Source organism: Trichomycterus rosablanca, chromosome 1 (assembly GCF_030014385.1).
Source record: "Trichomycterus rosablanca isolate fTriRos1 chromosome 1, fTriRos1.hap1, whole genome shotgun sequence".
NCBI lineage: Eukaryota > Metazoa > Chordata > Actinopteri > Siluriformes > Trichomycteridae > Trichomycterus > Trichomycterus rosablanca.
This window is the reverse complement of record NC_085988.1, coordinates 14,593,558-14,612,640: the sequence shown is the minus strand read 5'-3', so window position 1 is coordinate 14,612,640 and position 19,083 is coordinate 14,593,558. Positions and strand designations below refer to the sequence as shown.

Below are 19,083 nucleotides of genomic sequence, written 5' to 3'. Positions count from 1 at the left end.
CCCTTCTGATGCTTTATACAGGACGTTCTTTATATACATATCCTCCATGCCGTCCTGTTTGTGTTTGTAAAAGCAGCTGTTAATATATCACCCTGAGTAGTGTTTCACTCTCTAAGCTCAGTTAATATCACAGCTTGTTCTTTACTTATGGATGTTTAGAGCAACACAGTCACTAGGATGACTGCCGGCGACGAGAGATTGGTGTGATGCCGTCGCCCGGAGTGAGCTATAAACCAGCTTTGGTTTTTCCAGCCTTTAAATCTGATTCACGTAGTGCTGCAGGCAAATGTGTTTTATTTTAGAGTGTCTTTGGCTGTATATTTAAATGCTTCCATTGCCAACTCAAGATAAACAGAAGCAATCAGAAATATTCACCCCCTCACTTTACTTTAAAGGTATTGTGGTGATGTGTATAGGAACGAATGAAAATCTACCACAAGACGTCTCAGTAAACAGAAAGAATATTATTGATACATAAACCGATCAGCCATAACATTAAAACCACCTCCATGTTTCTACACTCACTGTCCATTTTATCAGCTCCACTTACCATATAGAAGCACTTTGTAGTTCTACAATTACTGACTGTAGTCCATCTATTTCTCTGCATGCTTTGTAGCCCCCTTTCATGCTGTTCTTCAATGGTCAGGACCACCACAGAGCAGGTATTATTTAGGTGGTGGATCATTCTCAGCACTGCAGTGACACTGACGGTGGTGTGTTAGTGTGTGTTGTGCTGGTATGAGTGGATCAGACACAGCAGCACTGCTGGAGTTTTTAAAATACCGTGTCCACTCACTGTCCACTCTATTAGACACTCCTACCTAGTTGTTCCACCTTGTAGATGTAAAGTCAGAGACGATCGCTCATCTATTGCTGCTGTTTGAGTCGGTCATCTTCTAGACCTTCATCAGTGGTAACAGGATGCTGCCCACGGGGAGCTGTTGGGTGGATGTTTTTGGTTTGTGGACTATTCTCAGTCCAGCAGGGGACAGTGAGGTGTTTGCAAACTCCAGCAGCGCTTCTGTGTCTTATCCACTCATACCAGCACAACACACACTAACACACCACCACCATGTCAGTGTCACTGCAGTGCTGAGAATGACCCACCACCTCTAGTGGTCCTGTGGGAGAGTCCTGACCATTGAAGAACAGGATGAAAGGGGGGTAACAATGCATGTAGAGAAACAACTGGACTACAGTCAGTAATTGTAAGTGCTTCTATATAGTAAGTGGAGCTGATAAAATGGACAGTGAGTGTAGAAACAGAGGTGGTTTTAATGTTATGGCTGATCAGTGTGTAAGCATTTTTTAAAACATTAAATATGTCCATGTGCACCATTATTCAATTCCACAGCCTCAGTACTTTGTAGAACATAATTTTGCTCTGATAACCTTTAATAAGTGATTTTGGTAAGTGACTCTCTTGTGCAATCGTCACCCATTCATCTCACTCAAAAGTTTCCAGCTGATAGAGGTTTAATGACTTCTGTCCGGCAGCTGCTTTCTTTAAATCCCACTAAGGATTTTAGGACTATGGGATTTAAATCCAGAGACTCAGAAGGCCACTCGGGGATATTCAGGCTTGAATCCTTAACCAAGTCAATTATCAGGGTTCAATAATGTCCAGTCATCACCAAGGTTCAGTTTCACCTCAAAAGACCTTGGTATTTCTGTGTATCCACAATGCCAGTCACATGATCAAGATTACCCTCACATCACTGACCCACCTACATGCTTGACTGTGAGGACAGTATTCTTCTAATATCCCTCACTCTGTGATACCTGCGGAATACCTGTTTCTATTAAACGCACTAACTGAATGTACTAAATACTTACACATTCCTGACAATCTCTAGTGATACCGAAGACTATACTAGGGCTGGCTCGATAGCACTTTATGTCCGATACCAACTGCAAATTGAGTATCTACCGATACCAACTCGATATCGTCATTTCTCCTCTCAAACAACTAAGCAGTAATTATACAGTATGTCTCAATTCTGTTTTAATTTCTGAATGGCCTTATTTACATTAAGTGTTATTTACATTGAGCAACAGTATCGGATCGGATTACACGTTTTTTTCCTTCCGATATCCAATCCAGTGATTTGGGCCAATATCAGACCAAATGCGATACAGAGTATCAGATCGGTGCCAGCCCTAAACTATACCAAAAATCTTTAACCAAGCCAAAATGGAAACGATCCTTAATTGGCATAAAAAAGCACATGGAATTTAGGGACAGTGGTAGCCTAGTGGGTAGAGCTTTGGGCCATCAATCGATAGGTTGAGGGTTTGAATCTTAGCTCTACCTCTTTGCCACTTGGTGCTTTGAGCAAGGCTATTAACCCTCTTGGCTTCAGGGGCGCCGTACAATGGCTGACCCTGCGCTCTGACCCCAGCTTCCAAACAAGCTAGGATATGCGGAAAAAAAAGTACTTGGTTGTACTGTACACCTGTATCTGTATATATGACAAATAAAGGTCTTCTTATACAGTGGTACCTTAAAACTCGACGTCGGTTGGTTCTGGAAGTGGCGTCGAGTTTAAGAGACGTTCAGTTTCAAGGTATTTTTATTTCCATAAGGATGTTTGGGAAAACCTGTTAATGTGTTCCGTGGTCCTGTGGAACTGCATATATTTTAGGCTAATTTAAAATAATGGGGTTAATTTTGACACTTATACACTGAAAATAACACAAACATAATATAAAACACTGAAATACAATTGAAAAACATTTAAATACAGTTAAACTGATTCTCACAATTTCTCAGAACCTCGAGCTGTAACACAAGTTTAAAAGTGAAACGGGAGGAAAAGCCAGATAAACACAGATACATGTGGAGCTTTCAGACTGAAAGTCAAGTTACAAGGTTCCACTGTGTTCTATTCTAAGTAATTTACTCTTCCTGCTGTGAATATGACTATGGTGTAATCATGGTGTAAAACAGCTAAATTAAATAGTATTCTTCTTGTCATAAGTCTCACCATTCTTGCACCAGACAAAATGCTGATCCATGTTGCCAAACAGTTTTATGCATTGCTGAATCAAAACTGGAACTGTCCTAGATCTCCGAAGGCCTTTCCAAATCCAAACCTATCTGGTAGGCTTGCATAATAGATTGCTGCGCCATCCGAGCATCCTCTTATATATACTGTTGTACTAATAAGTATGTCACACCAGCGCATTATGAAATGTATTGTTGCTGTTTGTATATATTTAGATTGCGCTATACAGTCAAGAAACCCATCTGCAATGAAAATAACATTTCCATATAGCAGCGTTACACTGGCAATAAAGCGGCTCTTTTAATATTTCAGATCTGTTCTGGAGAAGTATTTCACGTAGCAGCAGCTCTAAAAGGACTGGATTTTGCTCTGGCACTAAAGCATAAAAACTACTGGAGCAAAAAATGTTAGTGTAAAATGTGCTGATGCATTTGTGCCTGTGGGAAAATTGGTATTTGTTGAACACACAAGCTTTGCTTCATTTCTTTTTTGATTGCAAATTGCACATTCTTTAGAGACTCGACATAGCGGACGTGTTAATAGCGCTCGAATTGAAGGGCGTTTTGGAAATGCGGCCGCAGAAATGCTTTATGATGGTGCAGTGAGGTACTTTATAATAGTGAAGGAAGATTTACATCCTCTGGTGGTATTTCAACTGTCTGGGAGGAATTTCATAGCCCTGGATCAACTGCTGGTATAGGATAGAGGGGAATTGAAGGAGCTGAGGCCTGGTCAGGTTCTCCATATACACATGAATGTATCTTGAGCTGCTGTAATGCTTGACTTTCCTTTTGGGATTAATAAAGTTATCTGTCTGTCTGTCTGTCTCTATCTATCTCTCTATCTATCAATCATCTCCCTGTCTATCTATCTGTCTGTCTGTCTATCTGTCTATCATCTCTTTGTCTATCTATCTATCTATCTATCTATCTATCTATCTATCTATCTATCTATCTATCATCTCTGTCTATCTATATATCTGTCTGTCTGACTCTATCATCTGTCTATCTATCATCTATCGTTCTGTCTGTCTGTCTATCTATCCATCTATCTCTGTCTGTTTATCGTCTATCATCTATCTATCTATCTATCTATCTGTCTGTCTATCTATCATCTGTCTATCATCTGTCTATCCATCTATCTATCATCTGTCTGTCTGTCTATCATCTGTCTGTCTATCCATCTATCATCTATATGTATCTATCTATCTATCCATATATCCATGTCTGTCTCTATCATCTGTCTGTCTCTATCATGTCTGTCTGTCTATCTATCTATCTATCTATCTACCCATATGTGTCTGTCTGTCTGTCTTTCTATCTATCTATCGTCTCTGTCTGTCTATCGTCTGTCTGTCTGTCTGTCTATCTCTCCATGTATCTATCATCTATCTGTATGTCTATCTGTCTATCGTCTGTCTGTCTATCTATCCATCTGTCTATCTATTTACATTTATCTGTCTGTCTGTCTATCCATTCATCTATCTATCATTTTTCTATCTATCTATCTATCTATCTATCTATCTATCTATCTGTCTATCTATCTGTCTATCTATCTGTCTATCTATCTATCTATCTATCTATCTATCTATCTATCTATCTATCTATCTATCTATCTATCTATCTATCTATCCATCATCTCTGTCTGTCTTCCTATCTGTCTCTTCATCCATCCATCCATTCATCCATCTGTCTATTAAGTTCCTGATTGGCAAATTATGCAAGAGGCAGCAGATCCACAGTGTTTGATTCCAACACAAAGCCTTATCATGTACTGAGAGCCACACTATGCTCCATGTGACAAACCCCCACCCACCAAACCCCAATGGCATAGGTGCTTAGACCCGTTCCGAAGATCACATATCATAGCTGCAGTGGGAGAAGACCCACCCTTAAACACAACCAGTTATGTTTGTGAGGATTCCCAGCCAGGTTGACAGCTCTACTGAGAATGGAACCTGTGAGTTCGAACCACGATTGTTTGCTAGCATTAAATCACTGTGCAATGAGCCACCTGTGGCGGATATGGTTGCAATTCTCTGGCAGAACACACAATGCATAGTATGACGTTCTTCTCTCAGCCTGCAGTTGTCCTCAGCCAGCATGAGGGTGGTGCAAGCCCTCCCCTTCCACAAATAGACCCTTGGGTGTAGTTCAAAGATTAAATAAATGTGTGGAGATAGGTTGTGTTCTTGCCCTCGCTTCTGATGTTTTACTGGAACCACTGCGACCGAGACCAGAATGGGGAGGGCTTACTGTTCCAAATTCTATTTCCTAAAAACATGGGAATTTTCGAAGCAGAGCCTATTTTACTCTATTTTCTCTTTCTCTCTGGATGGTTGGTAGATTTTTAAACAGCAGTCGAGTGGTGGACGTTGGTGTAATGGTGCGTTTAAATCCAGCGGGAGCTTCTATTTCCTTTACAGATGAGCAGGAATTTGTACAGCCAGAATTTGGGTCCCAAAGCAGCTGAGCGAGCTGCTCTGGATCATGCTGAGTCAAGTGGCCAATTTTGCGAAATTAGGGGTAGTTTGTCTTTAATTTCCTAACTCTAGTTCATTTCTCCAGTGGCTCTGCGTCCACTTCTTTTCTTTGCTCGGCCTAAATTTAAGGCAAGTGCACGAGATGCAGAGATTCCATTCAGCCACAGAAGCTAAATTCGTTTACTGTGAGCGTCTAATGTTTGAAGTCATGTGTCCTGCTCTCTGACCTCTAGGAGAGATTCTGACCAAAGCTTAGGAAGGAAAAGGTCATCTGTTGCATATTAATAATCCTGGCTGTTTTTTAGCCACCAGTGGGGGTGGGGTGCATTATTTTTTTTACCCTGAAATAACAGATTCAGTGACTAGAACATTAGGATCACCACCCAAAATGTGCATGGCAATCAGTTGTTCATGAGACTGTCAGGAATCTATCAAATATTGGACAGATGGTAGTCAGGTCAGTCAAAAGTGTCATCCTCCCTACTGTCCACGGTTTAAAGTACTGAATATTGGTGCCAACAAATCCTGGTCTCTGCAATTCTGCCGGGTTACTGAGCCTCCATGTTTACCTGCTTACACTCATGCAGATCTTGTCGAATTTAATTGTTTTAATTGATGTATTTATTTATGGCGCATCAGATGTCGGGGTTTTTCAGTAAAAATCACAAACCTCCTTTCTGTCTGAGAGATTGTGAGGGGGAGACCTGGTTTCACCAAGATCATTGTACAGTAGTAGTGGCTCAGCTGATTCAAGCCCCATGACCATTGGACCCTTGAGCAAGGCCCTTAACCTTCAGTTGCTCAAATTGTGTTCAGTCATAATTAGGGATGTAACGATACACTCTACCCACAATGCAATACGGTTCACGGTTTTCGATTTATTTATTTTTTAACAAAATGAAATTGAAGATAAATTATAACAAAGTTTCCTTTTATTTCTCTTAAAAAATCAATTAAAATACTGTGCTTATAAAAGTGCTTATCTTTTATTCATCTAAATAATGAATGCACTTTTATTTTTGAGCTAGGTACAAACTGCAAAACTAAAGCTGCACATTTTCCATTTTTGTGTAAAAAAAGAAAACTGAAATGAAATAAATCCCACATTAAATAAATAAATGAATAATACAAATAAAGTATCCTCACATGAATACATTTGGCTGGAAAATTCCGAACCTGGCAACCCTGTAGTGACGTCAACCAGGTGAGCTAAATAGCACCAGTGCCCCTCTGCTGTTTTAAAGTGAATATCGATTCATTATATGTAAACCGATTTGAATCGTTACACATGTGAACCGATTTTTAACTGTCTTGTGGTGCATCATTACATCCCTAGTCATAATTGCAAGTTGCTTTGAATAAGAGCGTCTGCTAAGTGCCACAAATGTGAATGTGTTTAGTCATACCAGAGTTGTTCACAAGTCACAAAATACGAGTCCGAGTCAAGTCACGAGTCTTTAGGCTACAGTCCGAGTCAAGTCACAAGTCAGTATAATAAACACAAAACATATATTGGAAATGTAGCGTAGAAATAAACAAATAATCTGTTCAGATAAAAACAACAACAGATTAGCGACTGTATTTTGCCATTTTACTTCGTGCCTTTACTTTCTTAAGTACCAGTTAAAAGCTTAAACTGACGTTTTGTTTTCATTGCAAATTACGGCACAGCGGCCAAAATCCCAAACACAGCAAAAAATCCATAATACTGCTTACCTTAGCTTGTTCCAGATGCTATTACATTTATAACCGTGTGTCCCGTTAGGAATATAATTCGTTATTTTGTAAATGTGCTTATAATTAAAAACCTCCAAACTTTTCCCGGTTGTGAAGTAAAACATGAACTCGTTAGAAAGTCAATCAAGCGTTTCACTAACAATCATCTGTGTGACGCTGGAAACTAAATAAGTACAAATAGCATTTCTTACTAACAATTACAATCAGAAAGTCTGACTGCGGTTCTTACAATCATTAGCGCCAATTCTGTAGGAGCGTTCCATTCACATTAGCTGTTACTGTGAAGTGCACTACGTAGGGTATTCCACCATTTTAAGTAGGAAGCGACGCTTCATCACTATACCGGAAGCTGGAACATTTAGCCATTGTGTGTTGCGGTTTAAAACGGCCGGAGCGTTATTAGAGAGCAGAAAATAACACGATCAGAATGATGTCAACATTTTTATTTATTTATTTATATAATTATCACACGTAACTAATGTTGCTGACTTTTGTTGGACACAAGTCATTTTATGCGAGTCCGAGTCATTTGAAACGAGTCAGAGTCGAGTCTGAAGTCTTGAGTCATACCAATAGGAAACAGCTTTTGGTTTTAATCTGGTATAATTTTAACATTTATAAATAATATAAATGTATAAAAAATATGCTGCTAGGATTTGAACAGTGCATGTGAACTGCAGTTGGGTCTCATCAGCAGTCTGAGCTCTAGTGTGTTTAGAGATCTGTACCTCTACTCTGTTCAAATCCCTCATCCTCTTATAAACAAATTTAAATAACATTTTGAACCTTCAGCATTTATCTAACTGCGTATTTTGTCGGTCATTCGATTACACATAGACGTCCCTTACTTAAGACCTTAGTGCCCATGTGTGCAGTTTAAGCATGCACACGGTAATCAGACCCATCAAATCCATTCTAATATATTACATTTATTAGACTTCTGTCCCGACCAATTCACAGAAGTGCTGAAATAAACCAGAACGTCCACCATTCTGGCTGCATCCCAATCCCTCTCTTTCTGCACTCGATAGTATAATCCCAGTCTTCCCATCAATCAGCGTGGCTTTAGCAGCCAGGGTCTGTGAGCTGATGTGAATAGACTGGCAGGTACCACCACTTGCATAAAGGATGTGCTAATTATTTCCGTTCGGATTGGTGGCCGTTATGTGATGGTGGAGTGTTTGCTCTCTTAATTTGAATACTCTTCATTGTGACAGGTTTTCTTTTTCACACAGACACATCTTTTGAACAGTGTCTCTAATGTTCAACACGAATTCTGAATCTTGCTTATTCTGAAACAAATCAGCAGACTGGATGTTAATGTTTTAATTTTCCAATTAATAACTGGAAAATCTCCAGCAGAGAACAAGCTCTGATTACTTGCATTTTTCTAATGCACCATTTGTGTTTATTTTACTAAAATACACATATTGAAAAAATAAATCAACTTGCATAACATTATGACCACCTTCCTAATATTGTGTTGGTCCCCTTTTTGCTGCCAAAACAGCCCCGTGATGCTCTGTGTATTCTGACACCTTTCTATCAGAACCAGCATTAACTTCTTCAGCAGTTTGAGCTACAGTAGCTCGTCTTTTGGATCGGACCACACGGGCCAGCCTTCGCTCCCCACGTGCATCAATGAGCCTTGGCCACCCATGACCATGTCGCCGGTTTACCACTGTTTCTTCGTTATACCTCTTTTAATGGATACTGACCACAAGAGCTGCAGTTTTGGAGATGTTTTGACCCAGTCGTCTAGCCATCACAATTTGGCCCTTGTCAAATTCGCTCAAATCCTCACGCTTGTCCATTTTTCCTGCTTCTAACATCAACTTCGAGGATAAAATGTTCACTTGCTGCCTAATATCCCACCCACTAACAGGTGCCGTGATGAAGAGATAATCAGTGTTATTCACTTCACCTGTCAGTAGTCATAATGTTATGCCTGGTCGGTGTATATTGGTGGGTTGTTTTTGATCCTTAAGACAACACAAGGGTCCAGAAACAATTACTCTGAACACATTTTCATCATAATACAGGACTGGATTGTTTACGTTCCTCCTGTTTGCCATGTTTATTTTGGTGAAGTGAAGGCTCCTTGGCATGTCCATAACATGAGCGAAACCTTGCTACAGACTGGCACCTCAACACAATGAGCATAAATATAAAGCAGGATCTGCACTTGTACCTCATCCTGTAATCCGTCTGGATTTAATGCTGCCCGGCACACCGAATATGAGGAGGTTTAAAATACAGCTCTTTAAATGACGCAGTGATTAAAACACAAATCTCAAGTTAATAAGCCTGATGAAAGATTCCTGAAAGAGTCATTGTACTCGCTGTCTCCGCACTGGAGCGCTCGCCGGTAAAAACGTTACCCAGAGTGCTCGTTAAAGTTCAGCAGCCCACCGGTCTTCAGTAAATCGCTAGGCGTCCCACTGCAGCCGCTTCACGCTCACGAATAAAAAGTCTCATTCATTAACAGAGAGCCAGTCATCGATTTGTACTGAGCTGCTTCTCTAATTAAATGCGAGGTTCTGAGTCAGACTGGAATTGTTGAATCTGAAATCTCTGATGACACAAGTGCTCAGAACTTTCATTCAATACTTTGCAGGAGCCTCTTGGGTGGCTATTAGAGCTGTAAGCCTTCTGGAAGCTTCTAGAAGATCTAGCACACCTAGATTTGGGTAGTTTATTCCATATGTCGGAGCTCTGTCAGATTGAATGGCGAGTGTCTTTGAACTACTGTCTTTAGGTCTTGACTTCAGAATATTCATATCTCGCCTTAAGCCACTCCTGTGTTGTTTTGGCTGTATGCTTTGGGTCACTGCTATGTTAGATGCCACCAATTTAAGGTGCTTTTCCCAACCAATGGTGGCCCTGTATCTGACTGTCCTGTATCCATCCATCACTTCAAGTCAAGCCTCCATGTTCCTGGTGTAGAAAAGCACCCCCATAACAATTAACCGAATCCCACCTTGCTTTTAAGTCCCTTCTTGCCTGGGTGACCAGTTTAGTCCAATAATCACCAAGGTTTACTTTCACTACAGACGGCAGAACGGTCCTCTCTAAAATGAACTGGTGCCACTGTGAGGGCACATTCAAAACCACAAGCCTCGACGCAAATCACCACCACAGTGTGGTTTACAATATTAAAAGGACGACACAGGAACACTAAACCTGTCTTAATTATTACTGCTCATAAGTTCTCTTCACTATGCTTTGTTCATGTTGTGTTGTTCGTTCCGCCCAAGTCGCTTTTACCGCCTCATATCAAACTGTTTGTCTCATTGGAGGAGCGATGAAAAGGTCAGTGGCAAACTGGGTCAAAGTTCAATCAGGTGCTTAGAGAGGCGCAGCGGCAAGCTAAGCGGCACCGCCACGCTCCATAGGAAACAACGGCACAGCCAGCGCAAATGCGTCCTGAATCCTTGATGCCAGTCACATGCCTACCTCAATACTTGACCGTGGGGATAGTACTTTTCTGGTTTCACCTTTCTGGTGCCATACATACCAGCAGTGGCAGCAGTAGCTCAGTGGTTAAGGTACTTGGACTAACAATCATAAGGTTGCCCCACCATCGCCACTGTTGGACCCCTGAGCAAGGCACTTAACCGCTTCAGAACTCTGAGGCCCTGAGCTGTAATACGTGTGTGTACACAGAAGCTGGGGCGGCCCGGGTCCTTTCTGTGTGGAGTTTGCATGTTCTCCCCCGTTTACTCCAGGAGCTCCGGTTTGCTCCCACAGTCCAAAAACATGCAAGTGAGGTAAACTGGAGATACTAAATTGTCCATGAGTGTGTTCGGTATAACCTTGTGAACTGATGGACCTTGTGTGAAGATAAAACTACCGTTTCCTGTCATGAATGTAACCAAAAGTGTAAAACATGACGTTAAAATCCTAATAAACAAACAAACAAACACAGAAGCTGAGCTGTTGTGTGTGTGTGTGTGTGTGTAGGTTGTGTAAAACTCCAAACCCCAATCCCTACCCACTTGTTACACACCTAAATGAGGAGTGAAGAGACTTATGGGAATACCGAAGCCCACTAAAACTCGAATACATGCAAATATCTGCTTTCAAATAGCAGATAGTGATTTTCTTTGTCATTGGCCACTCGTAGCTAGACTGGAGACGTTCTAGGTTCTTTTCTGTTAGATGATAACTCATGCTGGGGAAAGCTCGAAAATTAGAGCTGGTCACATGACACTTTTTTTTTTTTCTACCTGCGTGTACACCTCAAACAGCGCTCTTTTATTAATGTGATATTTTTTGTGCGTTTCTATGGTGACATCTCTTACGTTTCTTCTCTTCATTTTTGTGTGTTCAGTGATGCCACGTTTCACCGAGCAGGTGGAGGCAGCTGTGGAGGCCCTGAGCGCCAACTCTCACCCGGTGGATGAGAACGAGTTTATCGATGCTTCACGGCTGGTGTACGACGGCGTGAGGGACATCAGGAAGGCCGTGCTCATGATCCGGGTAACCATACACTTCACACTCATTACTGTACACTCTCAACAGCAGTGGTGTTAACATTTACTTTGAGTAGGTATAGAAATAAACGTAGTACTGAAACTATTAAACGAAAAAAAGTGATGTGGATGCCACCAGCCTGGTCGTTCCTGAGGGGGGGAACAGGGTTAGAACCTTCTCGCCTCTGCTACAACGACTTTGACGGTCTGGTCAAGGTGTGAGCAGTGGAGGATTACTGAGTGAATGCGGTCTTCCTTAAGACCTTAGTCTCAAGGAGGAGGGTCTGTATGCGGTCCAGCTCTGTGTTGGAACCCAACACTGAGGAATTCACCGCTAGCTGGTGTAAAGACAGACAGACTCTTTCTTGCTTTATGTATTTCTTTCTATTTCTATCTTTATTTATTTATTAGTTTATTTATTTATTTCTCTATTTATTTATTTTATTTAGTTTATTTATTTATCTTTTTTAATTTATTTATGTATTTCTCTTTCTTTCTTTAATTCTCTTTTTTCTCTTTATTTATTAATTTATTTATTTCTCTATTTATTTATGTATTTCTCTTTCTTTTTTAATTAATTTATTTATTGCTCTTTATTTCTATAGTCCTTTATTTATTTTTATTTATTTATTTCTCCTTTTCTTTCTTTCTTTCTTTCTTTCTTTCTTTCTTTTTCTTTATTTCTTGTTCTTTCCTTTTTTCTTTTTTTCTTTCTCCTTTCTTTTTCTTTGCTTCTTGTTCCATTTTTCTTTCTTTCCTTCCTTCCTTCTCTTTCTTTCTTTCTTTCCTTCTTTTTCTTTCTTTCTTTCCTTCCTTCCTTCCTTCTCTTTCTTTCTTTCTTTCCTTCTTTTTCTTTCTTTCTTTCCTTCCTTCCTTCCTTCCTTCCTTCCTTCCTTCCTTCCTTCCTTTCTTCCTTCCTTCTCTTTCTTTCTTTCTTTCCTTCTTTCTTTCCTTCCTTCCTTCCTTCCTTCCTTCCTTCCTTCTCTTTCTTACTTTCTTTCCTTCTTTTTCTTTCTTTCTTTCCTTCCTTCCTTTCTTCCTTCCTTCCTTCCTTCCTTCTCTTTCTTTCTTTCTTTCCTTCTTTTTCTTTCTTTCTTTCTTTCCTTCCTTCCTTCCTTCCTTCTCTTTCTTTCTTTCTTTCCTTCTTTTTCTTTCTTTCTTTCTTTCCTTCCTTCCTTCCTTCCTTCCTTCCTTCCTTCCTTCCTTCCTTCCTTCCTTCCTTCCTTCCTTCCTTCCTTCCTTCCTTCTCTTTCTTTCTTTCTTTCCTTCTTTTTCTCTCTTTCTTTCTTTCTTTCCTTCTTTTTCTCTCTTTCTTTCTTTCTTTCTTTCTTTCTTTCTTTCTTTCTTTCTTTCTTTCTTTCTTTCTCTCTTTCTCTCTTTCTCTCTCTCTCTCTCTCTCTCTCTCTCTCTCTCTCTCTCTTTCTTTCTTTCTTTCTTTATTTCCTTCTTTCCTTCTTTCTTTCTTTCTTTATTTATTTCCTTCTTTCCTTTATTTATTTATTTCCTTCTTTTTCTTTCTTTCTTTCTTTCTTTCTTTCTTTCTTTCTTTCTTTATTTATTTATTTATTTATTTATTTATTTATTTATTTATTTATTTATTTATTTACTTATTTATTTATTTATTTATTTTTATATGTCCTAAATTTTTGAATAAATCAGTGTGCAGGACACTTTGCTCAATTAGAAAATGCATTTTAAAGTTACATTTATACATATATGTCCCGGGGATGGAAATGACACCGATTCAGCAGAACGGCCCTTTTACTGGTAATTGCAAACTCTCGCCTTTCAGAGTCATTTCCCGAAGACAAAGCGTGGTGCCCCGTCAGCCGAGACCTGTGTGTACTGATTCTCACCCCCTACCCTTGCTCTGATTCATTTCACCCCCTTTATTTCGGTTAAGTGTTACCTGGCGTTCTGTACTGCCACGTTCCTTTTCAATTTGCCACCGGCGCAGTAGGATAAATAACAAGAGCCTGGAGTTTCACGAGGAGCAGAATTAGATTTGGGAGCAATTACACTGTTTTCATTATAATAAGTAATTGATTTTGAGAATGGTCGCTTAATAAGCACTTTGTTTTATTAACTAGAGGGCGAGAGGGGAGCTGCTTGGAGGGGGGCGGGCGCTGTAATTCTACATTGGATTTCCTAATCTGCTGCACAGTTTATCTGCTCCGAGTCTGTTTCTACCTGCACGCCCTCAGTCACCTTCTCTTCACTTAAGTTTTGAGGAAGCTGTAAAGTGCTGGACTAAAAGTGAGCAGACATCAGAGCGTGGTCCATCTAGAAATCTAAAACTTCATCTTTTGCACGTCTGCTTTATAGGGACGTTGAAGCCTAGTGGTTAAGATACTGAATTAGTGATCAGAAGGTTGCTGGTTCAAGCCCCACCTCTTATAGGTTTCTTTTGTTGGGCCCTGGAGCAAGGCCCTTAACCATGAATTGTTTAGACAATACTGTCACAGTATTGTAAGTCGCTCACAATAAAGGCGTCTGCTAAATGACAGAAATGTAGATGTAATGCTTCTCCTGTACCCCTTTTCCACCAAAAAAAACATGGTTCTTGAACCGGTTCTGTTCAGATTTCTCTGAACCTTGGTGTTCTGTAGAGAACCGACGCGCGTTTCCACCAGTTTTTGTGAACCAAGCAGCGTCATCAACGGTGGGCGTTACTTAACCAAAGTTAAGAGTAGTAATATCATAGTGGAGTGTGTAGATTATGTGTGAGCATTTGTGCTGCTCTTACAGATGTTTGTTTTTATGTAAAAAGCATTGATCTAACAATCGGTGATAAGAAGACGTGACTTGTTTGTCTCAGTTGTTGTTTTCTTTCGTTTATTAACGTGAGAAGCGTTTTGTGCTTCGGTTTCACCGCGACCCTTGGCGCAAATAGCCGATTTGCTCAGCGCTCGACTTGAGCGGTGAAACATCATTAAAGTTCCACGACACGAACATCCATCTGTGTGAAATAACCATCAAATCCACTCTAAAATACCACATGTATCTGTGTTTAACTGGATTTACTTCACGTGTGTTTATGCGGCTCGGGGAGTTGAAAAAGCTTCACGCTTTATTTTTTTTAGTTTTTCGTTCTGTCCTGGTCACTTTTACTACGTCAAATCACACAATTCACCTTTTTAAAGGCGCTTTGAAAATATCACCGGCAAACTGGCTCAAAATGTAATCAGGTGAACTGACGGCATTGTTGCTGTCGCTATGCTGTACAACATGACACGCCCACTGACGGACGTCACGGTTCGGCCAAGTAAACCAAGTATTCTGTGGTGCCAGATTGGCCCGCTAGTTCTCTGTCTGGAACCTCTTTTTCCCGGTGGAAACACGCGGAACCGGTTCATAATCAAGTTCGGGAACCGGAACAGGCTCCGTGCCGCGTCGGTGGAAAAGGGGCGCTGGTGAGGTCACATGGCGTCTCGCTGGGTTCTCTGGTAGCGCTTTTCCGTCAAAAGAACTCTGGTTCTTGAACCAGTTCCGTTCATGTTTCTTTGAACCTTGGTGTTTTTTTAAAAAACCGGCCACCAGTTTTGGGAGCCAAGCATGCATCATCAACTGTGGGCATTGCACAACCACAATAAAGAGTAGTAACAAGGTGACGGAGCGTATGGATTACCTGCGAGCATTTGTGCTGTTGTTGTGCATCGATTGACTTTTGCTGATAAGAAGACCTTTAAAGTTACTCTAGATAAGCTGTCGCTTGCTTTAGTGCATTCACATGACAAATTGTGCTCGGCTTGAGCGGTGAGGTAAAATGTCAAGTGTTCCACAACGCGAACATCCACTTGTGTGAAATAACCATCAAATCCACTCTAAAAGCATCCACATGTACCTGTGTTTAGCTGTATTTACTTCACCGTGTGGTGGTTTCACTTTTAAACTTGTTATGCAGCTTGGGGTGCTGAGGAAAGCTTAATGTAGCTGAATGTACTAACAGTACGACATAGGAACACTAAACTTCTCTGTTTTTACTGCTGAAATTCCTCTGTCGTTTATTTAGTACAATTAGTCACTATGTTTTGTTCATGCTCAGGTGGCGCAGCGGTAAAAACACACGCTGGAACCAGAGCTGGGATCTTGAATACATTGTATCGAATCTCAGCTCTGCCTACCGGCTAAGGCTGAGCGACCACATGAACAACGATTGGCCTTTTGTTCAGATATGGGCGGGACTAAGCCGGATGGGGTCTCTCTCCCATGACTGGTGCAAATACGACCTCTGCTGGCTGATTGATGGCGCCTGCACAGAGATGAGAAAAGAGTGTTCTCAGGGTGTGTCTCTCCTTACACAACGCTGGGCTGCACTGCACTCGTCAAAGTGCAGGTGATGAGATGCATACGGCATGCTGCCCACGTGTCGGAGGGGGGCGTGGGTCAGCTTCGTTCTCCTCAATCAGAGCAGGGATCAGCATTGGTGGAGAGGTAGCGTGACGCAATCGGGCAACAGCGCGCTGGAAAAAGGGGAGAAAATGCATAAAGAAAATATATTTTTTTAAAAAGCATTTTGTATGACCTGAGTGGCTTTTATTGCATCATATCAAACAGTTTGTCTCATTAGAGGAGCTTTAAAAATATCAGCGGCCAACTGGGTCAAAGTTCAATCAGGTGAATGGCGCGTCAATCAGAAGATGGAAGCGTTTTTGCCGTTTCTCATGTGAAAGCACCTAAACCTCTACAACTTGACACGCCCACAGATGACGTTGCGGTTCGCGCTGAAAAATCTCATGTTGTCCAGGGTGTGTTACTGCCTTGCACCCGGGGGGAAAATGGACACACCATGACCCGGACCAGGATAAACCGCTGGTAAAATGTAAAAATGAAATCAATTGTATGCTTTTGACTTGGTGGCAACAGTCTAATGAAGGCCCTCTCTTGTGACGGCACGACCAAACTTGGTCCAATGTGTAGGAACTCTAGTGCTCTGCAAAATTAAAACATCATTTGTCAGCTTGGCCATTCTTCAGCATCAGCACATGAAAGGGTACAAATTCCCACAGGTGCACTCTTAAATTTTTTCTAGGGAGAAAGACCTATTAGAGAAATAAATGCTGCTGTAGTCACAAACTTGTGAATGTTCTTTGCTGGAACCTCCTTTTTTAAAATATTTTTATTTACTTATTTTTTTTGTTGGTTGAAAGACGCTGAACCGGTTCAGAATCAAGTTTGTGAACCGGAACGGAGCTATGTGAGAAAAAGGCTATGTGAGAACCCAACACTGGCAGGTGATGAGACGCAGATCCAGATAGGACACGTGTCCGAGGGCGTTGGTAGAAAATACTAGATTGGAGATAAAGCAGGGAGAAAAAATCAGCCAGGGGAAAAACCTCTAATGGTGCTGACCCGGCGCGCCTCTCCGGACAGCCGCTCGTCCCTGTCCTGCTCGAATGCATCATCGTTTGAGACCGGCGCTCCATCGGCAGGACTAATGACGGGATCAGAGCAGCGGCACTGGCGGGCATTTTTCTCCCAGCGAGTCCTCGATTGTGCCAAGACACTGTACGTTTAACCTGAATAAAGTGGAACACCAGCAGCCCCGTCCAGCTCTGCGTGTTCATCGCGTTCACATTCACCGAACGTCAGTCCGCTCCCGCCCTGCTCATACATTCACTCTGAGCGCTGAACGAATCATTCCCTCGCTCCTGTGTGACTGGATCACTTTTCATCACCCTTTCTCCCTAAACTCCACTGCTCAGATCTGCTATACTGTGCAGCGGGGTGCCACTTCTTTTTACCAGACAGTAGGTGTCACCTGTACAGCGGGATCAAAGTGACTCCCCAAACTGCCCTCTCCTCCCTCTGATACCTCAGTTGTGTGTGTGTAAAGAGCTTGACCAGGCCTGTGACTTTGCCAAGACTCTCACCCAGGTCTCCACCATGTTGCATAATAGACTGCTCGGCCCCCGTGTGTCATTTTGCACACTGTGGCACAGTACTAAATCACATTAGTGCACTACTGCTGTGATCCTGGTTTCGAATCACCAGCTGTGCTATGGTCAATGCCTAGGATTGATTGGCATCCTGTCTCGGGATGTGTTACCGCCTTGTGTCCAGGAGAAAATAGACCCACCATGACCCTGACCTAAATAAAGCAGTGGTAAAACATAAGAATGAAATCGGTTGTATGCTTTTAACTGGGTGTCAACAGTTTAAGGAAGGTCCTTTCCCGTTTTAGCACGAGTAAACATGGTCCGTGGTTTGGTGTGTAAGGAACTCCAGTGCTCTGCAAAATTGAACCCTCAGTTGTCAGCTTGGCCTTCTTTTCCAGCAGCAGCAGCGCATGAGTGGGTACAAATCCCCACAGACACACTCCTACATTCTTTCTAGGTAGAAAGTCTTTCTAGAATAGTGGATCTTGCTGTTGTTTCAAAGTTGTGAATAACAGCGGTTAATCCACCTTTTTTCCTTCCATTTCCCATTTCCATTTTTATCAACCACTTAATCCTGGTCAGGGTCAAAGTGGGTCTGGTTCCACCGAGAAACACTGAGCACAAGGCTGAAATAGCCTGGACAGAATGCCAATTCATCGACAAGTCAGATATAGTTAATCAGACACCCAGAGTAGATGCCCGGCAGGCCGATAGCGATGTGTGATTGGAACCCAGATCTTAGCGGTGGTGGGCTAGTCATAGAAGGCAGCACTGTCACCACACAGCAAGAAGGTCCTGGGTTCAATTCCCAGGTAAAGCGGTCCGGGTCCTTTCTGTGTGGAGTTTGCATGTTCTCCCCGTGTCTGTGTGGGTTTCCTCCGGGCGCTCTGGTTTCCTCTCACAGTACAAAGACGTGTAAGTGAGGTGAATTGGAGATACAAAATTGTCCCTGACTGTGTTTGATATTAAACTTGAACTGATGAATCCCCAGTAATTAAAACATGTTACAATCTTTATGAAGGAAATAAAATAAATCCAAAAAACAATCTGGATTTAATTGACCTGGAATTGAATGAGGTAGAATTCGGCTCGTAGTTTAAAAGACTTGATTGGGGTGATTAAGAATATGATGTGACGTCAAATCACAGTCATGCATATAAATGCTGTATTGTGGAACATGATGATTAATTATTCTCACCCGGATCTAATGAGCCGTCACTTCGGCACCCTGTAATAACATCTTTAGTTTTAGTGATCGTTCCCCTTTAGATGAACAAACGGTTCTTCCCGAATGATGGAATATTACTGGGTCATCCTGCTGTGATATTGATGTGCAGCACGTTTCTCCCCAGCGCTCCCTCCCTCCCTCCCTCTCTGTCAGTTTGGCCGTTCGCGTGCCGGACCGCTATCTCTTCCCTCAGTCAGCACGGTCCATCAGATTCTGCTGCTAAACACGGGCTCAGATGCACTCGGCAGCCGCGCTATCCGCTCTCATCTCT

At 41.7% G+C, this 19,083-nt stretch overlaps 1 protein-coding gene across 1 annotated transcript in view; it reads left to right on the top strand.

The window, feature by feature from the left end:
- ctnna1 (catenin (cadherin-associated protein), alpha 1) overlaps positions 1-19,083 on the top strand; it is a 238,033-nt gene that overhangs the window by 167,241 nt on the left and 51,709 nt on the right. Inside the window, exon 13 of the mRNA XM_063018999.1 lies at positions 11,564-11,712. Coding sequence (XP_062875069.1) covers positions 11,564-11,712 — 149 coding nt within the window. The remainder of the gene's footprint in view (positions 1-11,563; positions 11,713-19,083) is intronic.